Below are 18,582 nucleotides of genomic sequence, written 5' to 3' on the forward strand. Positions count from 1 at the left end.
TCCATACGTGTGTATAATGCCATAGCTGGGTAGGTTATGGACTTAGGAGCCTGTGTTCTAGTTCGGCTACTACCACACTGGCAGTTCGGCAGATGCCACACTGGAGCAGTTTTGCTTAAAGGATAACTGTCATGTTTTCATAAACAAAATAATCAATTTTAGCATATGTTACTGCTGCAGCAGCATTATGCATAAAGCAATCTTTATTTTCTTCACTAATCACTGTTTTCCTTGAGTTTTCCCCTTAGTTAGTGTTGTTTTGAATCCTATATTATGAGGATCTTCTCAAGATGGCTCCTCTGCCAGTTCTCTGAGGACAAAACTGCATTTCCTCAGGTCACAAACTTGCTGTAGCCAATCAGATTGGATTACTGAGAGACACGCCTCCTCACTCTGAAGCCTAATGTAGGCATGCAGTGTGAAGGACCGCCCCTCTGTCTTAGCCGGAGACAGACAAGCCATAGTAATGGTCTTTCAAGGGAGCAGTGGAAAGGGACAGGAGACATTAATGAAAGCTGCTGTTATAAGGTAATTACAGATCTTTTGGCAGTCATTGACAGACTAAGGCTACTTTCACTCTGGCGTTTCTGGGTGCGCTTGTGAGATCCGTTTCATGGCTCACAAGTGGCCCAAAACGGATCAGTTCAGCCCCAAAGCATTCTGAATGGATAAGGATCCATTCAGAATGCATCAGTTTGGCTTTGTTTGGTCTCCGTTCCATTTTTGAGGCGGCGTTTTGGTGTCCGCCTGACGATGCGGAGCCAAACGTATCCCTCCTGATGACTTGCAATATGGTGCAATTGAAAACAGATCCGTCCCCCACTGACTTTCAATGTAAGTCAGGACGGATCCATTTTGACTTGGACTTTTTTTTTTTTTTTAAAGAATAATGCAAACTGATCCGCTCTGAACGGATACAAGCGTTTGCATTATCGGTGCGGATCAGTCTGTGCAGATACAAGACGGATCCGCCCCGAACAAAGGTGGGAAAGTAGCCTAAGTAGCACACGAACATTAGGGCTCGGTGCCCGTGCTGCGGACCGCAATTTGCAGATGCACGGGCACAGACCGCTGAGCAGCGCATGTGGATCGCGGACCCGTTCACTTAAATGGGGTTCTCGATCTACATCAGACGGTCCGCACCGCAAAAAAAAGTGGAGCATGTTCTACTTTTTTGCTGTCCGGAGGCACGGCCAGAAAAACCACTGAAGCATTTTGTGGGCTACCGATCCGTGCCTTCGTTCCATATGTCAGTGATTGCGGACCCATTCAAGTGAATGGGTCTGTGATGCGGAATGCACACGACCAGTGCCCGTGTATTGCGGACCCGCTGTATGCGGGCGGCAATACGGCCACGGGGGGCACACGGTCGCGTGCATGTAGCCTAACTCGGGTATACATGCCTAGCTCTAACAAACTGGCAAATAAAATCTGACAGTTATCCTTTAATGTATGCTAACCAGGGCTGCAGGGCAGCTTTCTAAAGCGCTACCAGGGCTGAATGAGTCAGTCATGTTACAGGGCTCAGTAATGCTGATGCAACAGGTTCTGGTGGCTTCCTGGAGCCCCAGACCTTTGCAAATCCTGCACAGCCTGCCAAGTACTTTGCAAACTATGATGCTGCTTTGTTTCTTTGGCTGCATATGTGTACTTCTTGGAGTCGGAGTACATTGTATTTTAACCAATGGGTGGGGGTGATGGAGGGGTGGAGCAAACCCTTCCCAGCTGCTGGTTAGTCTTCTATCTGAGCTTGAGCGGAGCTGCAGATCCCGGTGATGGGCCATTGATGATCTTGTTTCTGTGGTCATGGTAGGGTGGGGTACGTAGAGGTGGGGTTTTTATCTCCTGGAGTACGGTGGGGGAGGGGGGGGGATGCCAAGGACACTGAATTGTTAGTGTCCATAAATAACTTCTCTGTTGCTGGTGATGGGTATGGTGGTCTGCACGTTTCGGCTTTTTCTAATGTATATTTTGTTGGAGTGAAGGAGGTGTATTCGTAAGCATGGCTAGAAATGTACCAAAAATATCCATACGGGGGGGGGGGGGGGGGCGGCGGCAGTGGTTTTGAGCGTAGCAGATGAGGTGACCTCTGGCTGAAAGATGTCACATTGCAGGTAGTGTCCAGCGTGTCCTGCTATTTGGTGGATGTGTGTGCATTGTTACCTCGTGGATCAATATATTCTCTGTGGACATATTGTACCATGGCTGTGCTATGGGCGTACTGTAGGATATCATAGTTGTATTTGCTTTTCTAGTACATGACTGTTGTTAACCCTTTACTGCATCACTCAAGGCTGGCATTGTTCTGGCACTGCTTGGATTTCAAGTACAGTACCTGAAGATCAATGGCGTGCCATGACTTCCATCTGTAAAAGCCTTTTAATAGAAGTGCATAGTTTCCGTTGCACCCATTCCCAGGAGTCCTGTCATGTGCGCAGAGTGTCCAGGGGGCACCATACCTTTTTTTTAAAGGGCTGTGTCACCTGGTTCTGCGTAGACTCTGAATGGGTTTGTAAGTCAGCAGTTGTGTGGTCCCTGCAGATCAGCCCGTGTAAGGGGAGAGAGTACTGGACTTCTGGGATTCCGTTAGGAACCAGGAAGCTCAGTATGAACAGTGCTACAGTCCCTTTTGAGACATTCAAGAGTGAATACGGTACATGAACTAGTGGTAAAATCAGTCAATAAGGCCTCATGGAATAGCACTGTACTGTGCTAGTCGTACCCCTTTCCTTGATCGCCCATCGATGGTGACTTCTATGATTCCTACTCTTGCTGAGAATGAAGGGGTTGCTGCAGCGCTTTGTCCCCTTCGCTCTTTTGACCCCACCGATCCTAAACTGATGGCATATCCCAGTAGTAATACTCCTATAGCGGCTTTAAAGAGACCCAGAGTTAAAAGTAGGAAGGCTAGGCAACATGTCTGCAGGTGCAGGACTGCGCTAGCATAGTGTTCATTTAAGATAAGTCCCCAGCTGGGCGGAGGTTTCCCGAAACTGCAACCTAAGGCCTCATGTGCACAAACGTATTTTCATTCAGTGTCCGCTCTGTTTTTTGCAGACCGTATACGGAACCGTTCATTTCAATGGGTCTGCAAATAAAAAAAATAAAAAAAAAGGTACTTCCGTGTGCATTGCGTTTCCGTATGTCCATATTTTCGTTCCGCAAAAATAGAACATGTCCTATTGTCTGCATTACGGATATAGATAGTACTGTTCTATTAGGGGCCAGCTGTTCTGTTCCGCAAAATACGGAATGCACACGGATGTCATTTGTATTTTTACGGATCAGTTTTTTGCAGACCGCAAAACACATACGGTTGTGTGCGCGAGGCCCAAGTCAAACTTTTCATTAACTTTCACTGGCACTGAAAGGAGGAGGAGATAAAATTTATAATTATTTAGTAAATTTTCTACCAAGGTGATGGCACAAATCCAGTGGTAGGCAGCGTACTTTACACTGCAACCAGATTGACTTTTCTACTGCCTAAAGCAGCGATGTCCAACCTGTGGCTCTCCAGCTGTTGCAAAACTACAACTCCCAGCATGCCCAGACTGCCTTTAGCCTACAGCAGGGCATGGTGGGAATTGTATTTTACAACAGCTGGAGAGCCACAGGTTGGCCATCCCTGGCCTAAAGTATCTAAGAAGTTTGCAACTGCAGTAAGTCCGCCGAGGTTTTGGGCATGTCCCTACTACTGCCATAGGAGAATCTTGCTGGTCTTGATACTGGTGTAATGCGATCTTTACACTGTGATTGCACCTGAATAAACGTCACGTGGCTTTTCACCAAGCAAGGACCAAACTTATCAGATGTGAGCGCAGGGTATGAGCTGTCTCCCGGTGATTGGCGAGCGCGCTGTGCCTCCTGTCCTATAGGGATTTGCTGATTCTCTCAGCAGAAAATGGCTGTATTTCAATGCAGTTTTTATTCTCTCGTCATGCAAATAATGTTTAACAACAAGCTGGTTTTACCATATACCTGTACATTTGTTTTTTTTAACCCTTGTTTAACAGGGTCTAGTAATTGGAAATATTTATTCATACACACAGTCTGTGATGGAAGTGATCACACCCTGCGCTCCAGCATTCTGGTTTCAAAAGGTCGCAAAATGGGGACACTTTGAGCTTATTTACCCCGCATATATGAGCATTTTAATTTAAAGGGAACCTGTCTCCATGTTCTGACATATAAAACCCAATGTACCTTAATGCTTGTTTACCCTGATAGTTCCCAGCGATCGATCCATAATCTTCTCAGGACTATCCTATCCCGGCCAGTAGTGGTCATCAGCAAAGAGGTTCCTTCTGGTTTCTACAGTATCTGGAGCAGCCTGAAGTGTAGGTGGACTGACCAGTAGATGCTTGCAGTATAGGATCTGTTCACACGTGCATTGTGGTTTCTATTTATTAAAGGGGTTCTCTGGAGGTGTACCTAAAAAGCTTCTTTCTGCTGACCTGTGGAGAGAAGACACTGAGTAGTACTTACCCGTCTGTCGTTTAGCTATCATGTGACTACTGGCTCTTCTGACCTGGTGACCAGATGTGGCCCTCTTTCTTCCTGTTCAGCTAAATCTACATTATGCAGCTGAACAGGAGAAGAGAGAAGCACCATTGGTCGCAACGTCACAGGAAGAGTCTGCAACCAGTCCCAACCGACATCGCAGAGGGTAACTGCACCTCAGCTGTCTTCTCGCCACAGGTTGTTAGCTGAAAAGTCATTTTTTGTGTTTAATTGACATGTTTTAGCAACTACTTGCCTTCCTCATGTAATAAATCTGGAGCATCTATTATGCCTCTGTAGTAGAACCATTCCTTTATTCCTGCTAGAAGATATGAGTGAATTACTAGCAGTTTGCAATGAAGGTCCAGATGGCTGTTACCAGTTGGATGAAAGGGGCACAGCTGCACAGTCTTCCACTGGCGCAGTACTCATTGGATAGTGTCAGTTTGTTCAAGTGCACACCCTCAACTGGTAACACCCTTCTGGACCTTCATTACAGACTGCTAGTAATTCGTTCATAATGTCTGAGAGTCAGGAGAATAGATGACTTACAATTATTACATGGTTTATAGAACTTGTTGCTCAAACCTACATGAGAAGTGACCAATCCTTTTTAGAAAGCCGCAACACAGTGACAGATATGTTGCGCGGTAAACGCTATCAGTGCCGTTGCATATGATATATTTCCCATAAAATAAGGATCAGGTGTGAACAAATGTGCGATTTGCGCTGCGACCCCTTGTTTCTATGGCTGGCCTACGCTAGGATACTTGGGGTGCAAAATTGCCATGTACCCTAAGGGTAAAGGCACACGTTAAGTGTTTGTGTGGACAATCCACACTGAAATCTGCAGGTGTTCGCAGGGAAATCCGTGTGGTCATTCTGCACAATTGGTGCGGATTTTACTGTCCCCATTGAAGTGAATGGAGAAAATCCGAACAGTAAAAATAAAATAAATTGACATGCTGCGGATTTTAAAATCCGCACTGAAGAAATCTGCATCATGTGCATGAGAATTTCAATTTCTCATAGAAAACAATATTTGACCTACAGTGCGGATTTTCTCCACGCAGAAAATCAGCTCGCAATCCTGATTGTGGGCATTTAGCCTAAAAGTTTAGCTGCTCATCCAACCATGGTAAGTTGTCAGCCCCCCTTTCACCAAGCCATGTAATGGGCCCTTTAAACAAGTACCGATCGCTCATTTATTCCCCCAAATCTGCCCATGTAAAAGGTCCCTTATAAATCCCGTTTTCGAAAGGAGACAAGTGGCTGCCAGATATCTCTGGTGCTGCTTATCTCCCCCTATTAAAATGATGTGCACACTCTACTCAGTCGATGTAAGAAGAGATTTTCCCTGGGCTAGAGTCTGTCCTCGGAGAAGCTTGTAGCACTGGGATGTCACCTGTAGATCTCTCCAAGGTTTCAGTTGCTGTTTATTTGTAACCTGCTTTCTCTGGAGAAGTGTGTGTTGGAGGCAGGGCGGTATCTGTATCATGAAATTCCATTAATCTCTTCTTAAATATAGCTGAGACCTTGGCCAAAGTCACAGCAAGAAAGCATCCACTCAATGAAAAACGTACACCTAATCCCTTTCTCCTCTTGAAGCTGGGGAGACCTCTCGTATTGACTCAGGTGCTGGTTCTCATGGCTGCTCACCTTGTGCAAGAAGCTGTCACTTTTCCATCTTGAAATAGCTTTGCCTTGAAACGCGTTTTGGTTTATGCATCATCCAATGTGTGAGGGACACGTTTGCCTTCATATCGGTGACTGACGCCTGCTGCTGGCTGGTCAGGTGTAGACTCGAATGAAAGGACACATGGCTTGTTGATACTTTCTCAAAACTATGAATGATCCCCGACAAAACAACATGGAGAGATCATTACTTCCCTCCACTCTTACTCATTTGCTTAGAGTTCTGACACTGAGAATTTAAAATATCTTCCCCCATTTACCCTCTTGTCGGCTTCTGAAAAAAGTCCCAGTCAGTTGGTGAAAACTTGCTTTCTTCATAGAGGATAGTAAATTGGGTAAAGGGCATCATGGGAGTCATTTACAAAGGCTTGCGGTTTACCCCAGTCTGTTCCCCCTCCCTGCGCTGGCGGAGAAAGCACCTAATTTATGTCGAGGCTCGGGCCTGGTCATAAATTAGGCCTGTTTCACCCCTGCGTTGTGGCTTTTTGGGTTTGACATCCGGTAGAGGATTTCAAAACCGGGCCAAAATGGGTCAGTTTTGTCCCCATTCATTGTCAATGGGAGACAAAACTGATCAGGATGCGTTCAGTTCTGTATTTTATTTTACAATGGAACTTTAGTGTTTGGATCAGTCTGAGGCATCCTTTTTAACATGTGTATTTTTTTGTATATGTTAAACGGATGGGAAAAACTTAATGTGAACCCGACCTGACACTGTCTGAATATTGGACGGGATTAGTAAATCTGCCCCATTGTATGGACAACCATGCCCAATATGGTTGTTTTGGTGGCCATGTTAGTTGTCACACAGTTTTGGTGTGAACAAGCCTCGGGAAAGGCCGAATAGTCTTTTTACCAGCTTGACTCCTCAAGGACCCTCCTCTAATACATCTGCGATTATCTCTGGAAGATTAAATGGGCAGTGAACTTACCTCTTTGAGTGTTTGAGGTGTAATTGGTCTCTTATAAAACGTAATAAGCATACATCCGCCCTAAACAAAAGTTTGCTTTGTGTGCACTTTTGAGGAGTCATTCTGTGAGGGGCTCTTTCCACCGCCATGTTTTAGCTGCGGGGCATGAAATAGCAGCCCTGTCACAAGCCAGCATGTGTAAAATCACATGGGCCCTGATCCTGCTTCGCCCTGCCCCCTCTCAAGCTGGATTTTTCTCCTTATGTAAATGATCGCTCTTTGCCCCTTCCCTCATCTTGGGAAGGAACGTTTGCTCCTTAACCGCTTGTGTTCTGTGTGTGTCCCATGTGTGCTGCTGACATGCCCCGGGCCCTGTCACTGCGTCTGCAGGCCACGTCACTCTAGCTACTTGTTCCATATGTTTTCTGAAGGACACCTTATCACTCATTAAATGCGTGCGCTCATGCTGCAGGCCCCTGATACACTGACGGGTCATAATCCGCCAGTGAAGGCTAGATAAATGTATGGCGATACCCTCGCCAAATACACGGTTGGTACATGTAGTAAATGTGGGTTTTAGGGTTTTCCAAATAAACTGCTTATAGTGTGTACATATAAAGTATGTATAATCTCACGGCGTTCAGAAAAACTGAAAGGGCCTTGTATCAGCTTCCCCGGCAACGGAAAATTAATTGCATATTATACATGTTGAGTTTTTTTTTTTTCTTTCTTTTTTTATACTGTTTAAACTGGAGCTGCCTGGGTTTGCCGAAATCTGGATTATCTCTGCCCATCCCTGTGAACCAGCATTCCTTACACGCTTTTTCTAGATGTTTGAACTGTACACATTTATGAGCCATAGACAAACCTACATTTTTTTTCTTTAAAAGTTACGACGCCTTACACCAGGGCATAGCCATCTTGTGGTGTCACCTTGGTAACCACCTCCCTCGCGCTGGTTCTCCTCTCGTAAAGCTAGTTTGTGTGTTGTTGCTATGGGCCTTGTCATTCCTGTAATTTTCTGCGTATTGGAGTGCAGTCACTGTAACTGGGTTTAGAAACGAAACAATGAAATGGCCTAAAGGGGTTGCACAAGGTAAAGCACGGCTTCTCCTTCCAAATACAGTGCCTCTCCCGTTCTCAGGTTGAGTGGGGTATTGCACACCACCTGCATTCACTTCAGTGAAACTGAACTGCAGTACCAGACACCACCCATGGACGGGTGTGGCACCATTCCTGGAAGAAACCTGACATGCATTTCTAAGGCCTCTTGCACACGGCTGTTGTGGTTCGGTTCCATGCATTGGGCAGCATCTGTGAGGCAGCCGGGACGAAGTCAGACCCATTCAATTTGAATGGGTCCGTAATCGGTCCATTCTGCAAAAAGAACAAGTTCTATAATCTAAAAAAAAATTTTTTTTTTTTTTTGCGGAACGTGGGGTTCCGTTCCGTGCTTCCATTCCATACTGCGTTTGCAGGCCCATTCGGATGAATGGGTCGACATCGAATGCACACGGCATGTGCCCTGTGTATTGCGGAACTGCCGTATGCGGCCCACAATACGTCCACGGGAGTACAACGGCCATTTGCAAGGGGCTTAACTCTGTTTAACCCTTTACAGACTTAACTATTGTCATCACAGTTCGGTTGTTAACACACATGCAATGACTAGTGTTATAATAATTAGTTGTTCCTTTTGCAGATCCTCCGGCGCCTGCCAAGGTGGTGAAAGCTGGTGCCAATCGGCCAAGACGAGGCAGCAAGGTAATGGTTTATTCTTACAATAATCGTTTGTTGCCGTTTGTCAGGCAACTACAGTAATTGTCCGCTGTAGTGAAAAAAAATATTCTGGTACGCAAAAAAATATATAATTAAATAGAAACACTTCTATAGAAATAGAATATCCGTTTTTTTTTTAGCTAAGCCCACGGCATTCCCATGCAGTTCTCAGAGCATTCTGGAAACCGTGGGGGGCCTGGCATCTGGGGTCCCTTTCAACCATGAGGATGGGGGTCCCGTGTCCTCTATTGGTTGAGCATTCGCCCTGCTGCTCCATTCAGACTCTGGAGAGTTGTACTTGGCTGTCTTCGCCAGCCTCATAGACTTTGAATCTATCAGTGGTGCCCATGCTCGACGTCACTACAGTCAAGCGGGGGATAGTGGACAACTTGGCACCGGAATACCCCTTTAAGCTACCCATACATACTGTGTGTATTTGTCCAGCATGGGGGCTGTAGGAGGGAAGGTGCAAACAATTATCAGCCATATTGGACTTCAACATGTCCGATCCCGTCTTCTCTTTGCCCAAAGTGTCTGGCATGTCTGATGATGAAATTTGCTCTAGAAATGTCTGTGACTTGAATATCTGTCCCATTCATATGAATGGGGTTGTCTGTTCTACAAGCGTAATTCAAATGTATGCAGTAGTCACAGATCTTTCTGTATAAATCTGTCTCGTGTGAACATACCCTTTAGAAGATTCTCCAGTTTTATGGATGGCTTTCAGTTGGCAGATGGGCTTGGGGGGGGGGGGGGGGGTTGGTTGGCATTTTTCCCCTTGCACTGTGGATTTACCATCCTTCATAATCTGGCCATAATCCTATCAATCTGCCTTCAGCCAGGATTTCAATATTTCTCACTGTTGCGGTGAAAGTTGAGGAAGAGCCAAACACTGCAAGATATCTGCAAAAAAAGGGAAAATTCTTCTGACCTAACATGACTGGTGTGTCATAAGTGTAGCCCCTAAACCCCTTCCCACTCGGCGCTCTACTGTTACATTGCTGCAAGCAGCTGGTTAATACTCTGCGCAGTAATGGTACATTGCTCTAATGTCGCGTACTCTGTAGCTGATTCGTGCAATCACTTCCGAGTATTGGCTGTTAACTGCCGCCCTATAACAGCTGGATGGAAGATAACTGATCCGTTCATTTCTCCAATGCCATGGGCAATGCTGACCATGGTGTCTGCAAGATTAGCGAGTGGGCACTCTGTCCCCCTCTCTACATCCTAAAAGTATTCAATCATAGAATTGCGTTAAGGTGTCTGTGGTAACGGAATCCATAACGCAATTCTACTTTTACCATCAAATGAAATGCAAACTAATTTCATAACATGAAATTCGCTCATCGGACGCTCACCGATCGGATACCGACGACCTATCCAGAGGATACGTCATCAGTTGCAACATCTTAAAAGGGTTTTCCAAGATTTTATCATTGTTTTAAATTGAGACCCACTCTTTAAAGGAGTATTCCAGAGGATAGGGAAGAACTATCAGATCTGTGGGGATCCTACCAATGGGACCCCACCAATCACAAGAATGGGGGCCTCGTTCCCCCTGCAGTTGCCCTGAAAAGAACTGAGCGGCTGCACGCATGTGCATAGGAGATGACCTTAACCACCTGGAATACCCTTTAAAAACAAGCTAGTGATGTCCATCTTAATAAACATTGCCTTTCCCGATCCCAGGAGCCAAGTGCTTTTAAAAAAAAAAAAAAAAAAAAAAAAGTTACTAGCTTTTGTTTTCTGTTTTTCCGTTGTCTATTGATGATGGGAATGCGTTCCATTTGGTTGCATCTCCATCGCGGACAGAATAACACTGCAAGCAGCGTTTCTCTGTCTGCGATGTGGTGCGGAGCAAGACGGATCCGTCATGACTCACAATGTGAATTCTGTGACGCAATAGAATACGGATCCGTCGCCTTTTGACTTTTAATGGTGTTCATGACTGATCAGTCTTGGGTATGTTAAAGGGGTTCTGCACTTTATTTTAACTAATGATCTATCCTCTGGATAGATCATCAGCTTCTGATAGGCGGGGGTCCGACACCCAGGACCCCCGCAGATCAGCTGTTTGAGAAGGCAGCGGTGCTCCAGCAGCGCCGCGGCCTTCTCATTGTTTACCGCAGGCCCAGTGATGTCATAACTAGTATCAACTAGCATGGGCGGGGCTAAACTCTGTTCACTTGAATGGAGCTTAGCCCGCCCACGCTAGTTGATACTAGTTGTGACGTCACTGGACCAGCGGTAAACAGTGAGAAGGCCGCGGCACTGCCTTCTCAAACAGCTGATCGGCGGGGGTCCCGGGTGCCGGACCCCGCCGATCAGAAGCTGATGATCTATCCAGAGGATAGATCATCAGTTAAAACAAAGTGCAGAACCCCTTTAAAGATAATACAACTGGATCCGTTTAGAACGAATGCAGACGGTTGTATTATGACGGTAGCGTTTTGCTGATCCATGATGGATCCAGCCAAAATGCTGGTGTTAAAGTAGCCTAAGGGACAATGTTGTAATGAGGATGTCCGATTGTGTCGTGTCTAGGCACTTTATTGGGGGTATTTATGTTACTAATGTATATTGATGGTAGCCAGGTATATGTGATTACTGTCACTTTCGGCAGGTTGGAGATTTTGGTGATGCCACCAACTGGCCAACGCCTGGAGAGATTGCCCATAAAAGCACACCGGTAAGAAAATGTTAATAAATGTAACCCAGCTGTTCTTTTGACATCAATAAAATATTAGTTGAATTCACTAAGTGCTGTTCTTTGCATTGGGTCTCCTACTATTTGGTTGGACCAACATCTGTAGCCATTTGTTATATGCACTGTTGTGTATTAGAGGGGTATTTGTATCAACATTTGTGGCACATTGCCAGCATGTGCCACAAATATCAGATGGGCATGGGTCCCACCTCTGATAACCACTCCTATCTCCAGAACAGGGCCCCTCTGGTGAAGGTAGAGCATCTGCGCATGTGTGTCTACCTTTTATTGACCGCTATTAGAGTCCTGAGAATAGCCAAGCACTGGCTCGACTATTTCCGGCAGTCCCGTAGTGGCGAATGAAGAGGTGGCCGCACTTGCATGGTGCGCTCTACACTCAATACTATGGGACTTCTGAAAATAGCCAAGTGCACTCACTTTTAGCAGTGAATGGAGGAGGGTGGCCGCGCATGCGCAGTGTGCTCTCCTTCACTTCAGGGACCTGGTTCTGGAGATAGGAGAGGGTCCCAAAGGTGGGCTCTACACCTTTCGGACATTTGTGACATCCTTGCGAGGGTTATGATGCACTCCATAGTAGAGTTGTTGCGATACCAATTTTTTGATTCGGTTTCGATACCATGAAAAAGTATTGCGATATTCGATACCACGCGAAAAAAATAAACAAAAAAAGCCACGTGCATTCCTCATTTTTAAAAATGGCGAATCGCGCAGTTTTTATTTTATTTTTTCTGTTCCGGCATTCACCACCTAGATTTTTTTTTATATATTTTAATAGTTTGGACTTTTCTGACGTGGCGATGTAATATGTTTATTATTTAAATATTTTATATGTGAAATTGGGAAAAGGGGGTGATTTATACTTCATATTTTAGTGTTTGTTTGTTTTTTTTACACTTTTTATTTAATGACTATTTTCCCCTTAGGGGCTAGAACCTGGGATCTTTCATCCCTTTTCCTATTCAGCCTGATAGATCTCTATTAGGGTGAATAGGACTCCACACTGTCCCTGCTGCTCTGTGCACACAGCATCAGGGATGTTACCATGGCAACCAGGGCTTCTGTAGCGTCCTGGCTGCCATGGTAACCGATCGGAGCCCCAGGCTTACACAGCTGGGGCTCCGATCAGAAGCTGCCACTGCACCACCAATGAGGGGGGGGGGGGAGAGAGGTCCCTGTGGCCACTGCCACCAATGATTTTAATACTGGGGGGTTGAGAGGGGCCGGCACACTGTGCCACCAATGATTTTAATGGGATGGGTGGGTTGAGGGGAGGGGGTGCAATGATAACTACCTCTTTATACAGGAGGCGGGTACTGGCAGATCAGCGGCAGTTAACTGCCGCTGATCGCAGCTCCCTGTCAGGGGCAGGGTGCCGGCAATGCGATTCTGCTGCCGGCACCCGCCTCCTGTATGTGTTAAAGACTGACTACTGTATATGAGTCCAGACTTTTACTATCAGGCCACACAGAGCGGCGCCCAGCAATGTCCCAGCACTCACCATTAGTCCTGGGCGCCGCTCCGTTCGCCTGCAGTGCTCCATTACTGTCTCCTCTCCTGCTCCACATGCTGCTGATTACTATCGGAGCGATGGGAGGAGACATCAGATTCACTAGTGGGCGTTCCTTCTCCCTGGCTGTAGCGCTGTCCAATCGCAGCGCAGGGAGAAGGAACGCCTACTAGTGAAGCTGATGTCTCCTCCCATCGCTCCGATAGTAATCAGCAGCATGTGGAGCAGGAGAGGAGACAGTAATGGGGCACTGCAGGCGAACGGAGCGGCGCCCAGGACTAATGGTGAGTGCTGGGGCATCGCTGGGCGCAGCTCTGTGTTGAAATAATCCTATCATTGGTGGCGCAGTGCGCCCGCCCCTCCTCCGCCCCTCTCTTCTCATTGCCGGCGCTGCCCCTCCTCCGCCCCTCGCTTCTCATTGCCGGCGCTGCCCCTCCTCCGCCCCTCGCTTCTCATTGCCGGCGCTGCCCCTCCTCCGCCCCTCTCTTCTCATTGCCGGCGCCGCCCCTCCTCCGCCCCTCGCTTCTCATTGCCGGCGCTGCCCCTCCTCGGCCGTCGCTTCTCATTGCCGGCGCTGCCCCTCCTCCGCCCCTCGCTTCTCATTGCCGCCCCTCCTCCGCCCCTCGCTTCTCATTGCAGCCCCTCCTCCGCCCCTCGCTTCTCATTGGTGGCAGCGGCAGCAGCAGCACAGGGGGAGGGAGGACAGCTTCCTTCTCCCCGTGCTGCTGAGAGAGAACATGAGCGCGCCGATAGCAGCGCGCTCATGTTCAGAGATACTAGACTGCGCAGAAGCGCAGCCCAGTATCGAAAAAACGGAAATCCCGGTATCGTATCGATACCGGGACAAAAGTATCGATTGGGTATCGAAATTTCGATACCCGCAACAACCCTACTCCATAGCTCCATTATACATAGTGGGGTCTGTCTTGCACCATTAGTTTGATGGTTGGATCCTGCACACCCATTATTGCTATAGTTCTGTTCCTATGACTAGTCAGAACAAAGGTGATCATTAGCGAAAATGTGAAAAGCAATTTGTCTTCCATTAATTGCCCCCCCCCCCCCCCCCCCTCCCCGTGTGCACGTTGATGTGGAATGCGTTGGGACTGGCGTGAATGGCAGCAGTCAGCCCTGGCCTTGTACTGCAGTCACATTTGAAGCAAGAAGCTTGGAAGGGGCTGTGACACCAGGAATAGCACAGACTGGTCCCCCCGAGCAGGATTTCCATTTAGGGGATGCCCTCCTTCCAAGTCCTCCCACCAGGTCTGCTGCTGGCAGTCTCTATTCTGGGACTGGAAGCCTCCGATGCAGCATGCACTGCTCTCTGGGCGAAGGCTTCATCCTGGGAAGTATTTTTAGGATCCTGGGTAGAGTAACTTGGCTTGGGGGTATGTGGAGATCTCGGGTTTCATTAGCTCTTTGAGGACACAGGTAAGGGAGATGTGTGGTCACTTGTTTGGAAGAGAAAATCAGTGTTTAGCCGGTTTCCTGCAGTTTAGAAATGGAGGGTGTTAGGCTTGAGGTAGTTCTGTGTACAAATGCAGCAGAGCTGGGTCTGTGACGTGTTCTGAGCTGGGTGTATGCTTTTGACACAGCATGTTATTTGTGGCTTTACATAGGAATGCAGTTAACCCATTAAGCATTGTTCTTGAATTTGACACATTCAGCTCTGCTTCATCTGGACTCCTCATTGCAATTCTTCTGTCGTCCTCTTTTTCTCTTACTCGAATGGTCATCACCTAAGCCTTTTATCCCCTGGTTAAGCTGCAGATTATGCCTCCTCTCACCTCCAGGACTAGGTAGATTATGGGTCTAGGCTGCAGTGCGGATTCCTGGACTTTCAGGAATGTGTTATCTGTGTTGGTATGCTTGGTGACTCTCGTGCTGCGGCCAGTGTAATGAGGCCAGTTTTTATTAATGAGTGGGTGTGTCCTGCCCTGTGGTGGGTACTGTGACTGACCAGAAGTCGGTTCACAGGCTTTGGATCTGTAGGAGTTAGGGTCTGATATGAGTTGTGGGAACGAGGGTCTGATAGGAGTTGTGGGAAACGGTTTCTACATTTTCAGGGAGTCATTATTGTCAGGGTTAAGAGATGTGTTATGGGAGACATTTTCTCTCTTTTGCAAACTTAATTATGTGTCTAAAGCTGGTCATATACATTAGATGTGCGCCTGCTGAATCTAATCACTTTTGGTAGGACTGGCCAACCTATGAATGCTTGTTCCCGATAATTGCCACAAAAATTGTGCCGTCTAATCGGACCCTAATACGTAAAGTTTGGGAACCAGAAGCAAATTTGTATGTGCATAGGCCACCTGACTAGCCCCATTTTCCTCATGTGCACCATGGGTTCATTCACCATCAGCAGGCCTTTCTGCCAACCCCTGCAGGAGGTAGCATACTTTCCTGCTCCTCACGGTTGGATTCCGACTCCCTTCAGTCCGCTGCTGCCTGCAACGGTCTACCCATGTCAACTTCCTGTTTGACACTGGCCTCGCAATGCAATGTCCACCATGTGTCATTATCATGTGACGAATGGGGGCTAGAGATTCATTGGAAGAGAAACCTGGACAGTAAATAAGCTGGGAGGCTCCATGCTTTTCATGTATCCAATAGGTAAAAGCACCTATGTATGAAGGTCGTTGTCTGTAATGTAGGATAATGCATGTTGCTTTATTTTGTAGTATGTAAGTAGCCCATAACTTGTTTGTCTTCCCTAAAGCCTCCTCAGAAACTACAGCCAACCAGGAGGTCATTCGTAAAAAAGGAGATGAAAGAAGAGAGTGCTGACGGAAAGGAGAACCAAAGAGTAAAATCTGATGAGTCCAGTGAGGAGAAGAATGGGGATGATGATGGTCAGAGATCATCTCACAAAAAGAAAGGTGCTTTTATATTGACCACCATGTATTTTAAACCTGACCCATTTTAGCATCTCAAACAAAAATGACTAAGGCAAGCAGACATTGAGGTAGTTCTGGAGAGGTTGCCAATGCAAATGAATTGGCTATTCATTTAAGTGACCAGCTCTAGGTCACCAGAGGTTTCTGAAGGTGAACTTTGAGAGAGGTTGAACTTGATGGACTTGTTTCTGTTTTTCAACCTATGTAGCTATGAACTTGCAGTCAGCTGGTTGCCTCTTTAAATAAAAAGGAAGTTGTGGAAGAATATGTGGAGAACAAGCGAAGCAACAACTTGAAACTAGTAGGCAACAATGTTAAAAGGGGTTGTCCCATCTCACACATTGGACCAGTCTGACCTGACGGCCAGGGTTCCAAATAATTTCTCTAAACTTTGTAGGCTGAAACTTGTCACATACTAAACAAATTGGGGTCTTATTAAACCTAAAGACTTTTGAAAGCAGGTCATACACATTAGATGTTTGTTGGCCAGACCCACCAGTTTTGGTCAACCCTCTAATTTGTATGGTGGGTACCTGACACTCCCCTGATGGCAGATGTCTGGGGAATGTCAGGTGGCCACCGTACACATGGGCATTTGGATTTCAGTTGCTCTAAGTTTCAATGCTTACCGGTCCTTCATGCTTCATGCATTTCCTGCATGTCGAGACAGGACCAGGCAGTAGTTAAAGGGTAACTAGACCTCTGAAAAAAATTAAGCAGAAACTCCACTCCTTGCTCTGCCCTTTTTGGCTTTTGTCAGCTCTGCTTGGCTTTTCAGTGTATGGCTACATATCAATAGAAAGCGTATAGCAAGCATACTACACATGCTCAAAAAGCCAAGTAGAGCTGAGGAAAGCCAAAGAGGCGCTATGATGGAGATTCTGTCTCCATCTTTTCAAGAAAGGTGTAGTTATCATTTAATGGTGCACATATTCTGGTGATGGTGGTGGGAGTAGTAGCTGTGGCAAACTCATTTGCTTTGTGGCTGCTTTCCCCTAGTGGCCTAAAGTGCTCCCATTCCTAAAAGTATGGCCACAGGTTTCTGCATGCAGCTTTGGAAGTCAAAATCTAGCAGTTTCCTTTCATGAAATCCCAGGAATGTTTTGTGCTTTGCTTCTACTTACTAAAAGGGTTGTCTCATGATGACCTCTATGTATTCCACCACTCGGAGCCCCCGTCTACGATCTAGATCCAGGAACTGCCATTTAACGGAGTATTCCCATCTTGGACATTGATGCTGTATCACAAGGATATGCCGTCAGTGTCAGGTGCGGGTCCCACTCCTATCTCCAGAACCCGAGCCCCTTAAAATTGAGCGCACACCGCACAAGCGCAGTAGCCCTCCGTTCACCATCATGGTAGTTTCAGAAATAGCTGAGCACTGGCTCGGCTATTTGTCACTCCCATAGAAGCGAGTAAAGGGTGGCTGTTCTTGTGGAGTGTGCTCTCGTTCACTCCAGGGTCCCCATTCTGGAGATGGGTGTGGAACCCACACTTCTCAGTCGTTGATGGCATACCTTAGCAATATGCCATCAATGTCTGAGATGGTCAAACTCCTGCTCTGTCAGATCCGTATCCTCTATGCCAGGGATTCTCAACCTGCCGCCCTCCAGCGGTTGCAAAACTACAACTTTCAGCAGGCCCTAATAGCTGTAAGCTTTTCAGGCATGCTGGGAGTTGTAGTTTTGCAACAGCTGGAGGGCTACAGGTTGGGCATCCCTGCTCTGCATTACAAGGACGGCCGTTCATTTGATAATGCTACGTTTCCCCTGCATTGTATGCAACTCTCTCATTCTTTCATCATATTATTTCTATTTCTGTTTAACAGGAAATAAACACAAGTGGGTTCCCCTGCAGATCGAAATGAAACCAGACGGGCCAAGAGAGAAAACTGCTTCAAGGAACAATCGTCAGAATGAGCAGCAGCGTCACGCCCTGAACAGGAGTGACCCCAAAGGTATCATTGCCCCCTCTGGTCTCACTGTACCATTTATATACCTGCCATTATTGGCACAGGAATGGGTTAGGGTACTTTCACTCTTGCGGCAGAGGATTCCGGCAGGCAGTTCCGCCGCCAGAACTGCACAAATGCATTGCAATACCGGATCCGTCTTTCCTGTTGTCATCCGGAAAAACGGATCCGGTTTTTCTATATTTTTTTCAGATTTAATGTGCGAAATCGCACTGAAAGAACGGATCCGGCACTAACGGATAGAACGGATCCGGCACTAATACATTTCAAGTGTTCAGGATTTTTAGCCGGAGAGAAAACTGCAGCATGCTGCGGTATTTTCTCCGGCCAAAAAACATAAGAGGGACTGAACTGATGCATCCTGAACGGATTGCTCTCCATTCAGAATGCATTAGGATAAAACTGATCAGTTCTTTCCGGTATTGAGCCCCTAGGACGGACCTCAATACTAGGAGGAAAAAAAAAAGCTAGTGTGAAAGTACCCTTACAGTTTTATAGGTGGCAGCTTCTGACAGGATGAGCGATTATTACATCCAATATTTACATAGCTTTAATTATTGGAGCAAATATTTGCATTTTTGTCCCTTAAG

At 46.7% G+C, this 18,582-nt stretch overlaps 1 protein-coding gene across 3 annotated transcripts in view; it reads left to right on the forward strand.

The window, feature by feature from the left end:
- The window catches only part of LARP1 (La ribonucleoprotein 1, translational regulator), a 57,210-nt gene that overhangs the window by 18,637 nt on the left and 19,991 nt on the right, over window positions 1-18,582 (forward strand). The window contains exons 1-5 of one of the 3 annotated variants that reach the window (XM_044281187.1): window positions 1,773-1,819; window positions 8,809-8,870; window positions 11,509-11,574; window positions 15,843-16,002; window positions 17,849-17,977. In XM_044281187.1, coding sequence (XP_044137122.1) covers window positions 1,807-1,819; window positions 8,809-8,870; window positions 11,509-11,574; window positions 15,843-16,002; window positions 17,849-17,977 — 430 coding nt within the window. In that variant the 5' untranslated portion in view covers window positions 1,773-1,806. Of the gene's footprint in view, window positions 1-1,772; window positions 1,820-8,808; window positions 8,871-11,508; window positions 11,575-14,413; window positions 14,552-15,842; window positions 16,003-17,848; window positions 17,978-18,582 lie in introns of those variants that run through there. The other 2 variants (XM_044281186.1, XM_044281188.1) reach the window with 2 other exon arrangements.

The sequence above is a fragment of the Bufo gargarizans genome, chromosome 2, assembly GCF_014858855.1.
Source record: "Bufo gargarizans isolate SCDJY-AF-19 chromosome 2, ASM1485885v1, whole genome shotgun sequence".
NCBI lineage: Eukaryota > Metazoa > Chordata > Amphibia > Anura > Bufonidae > Bufo > Bufo gargarizans.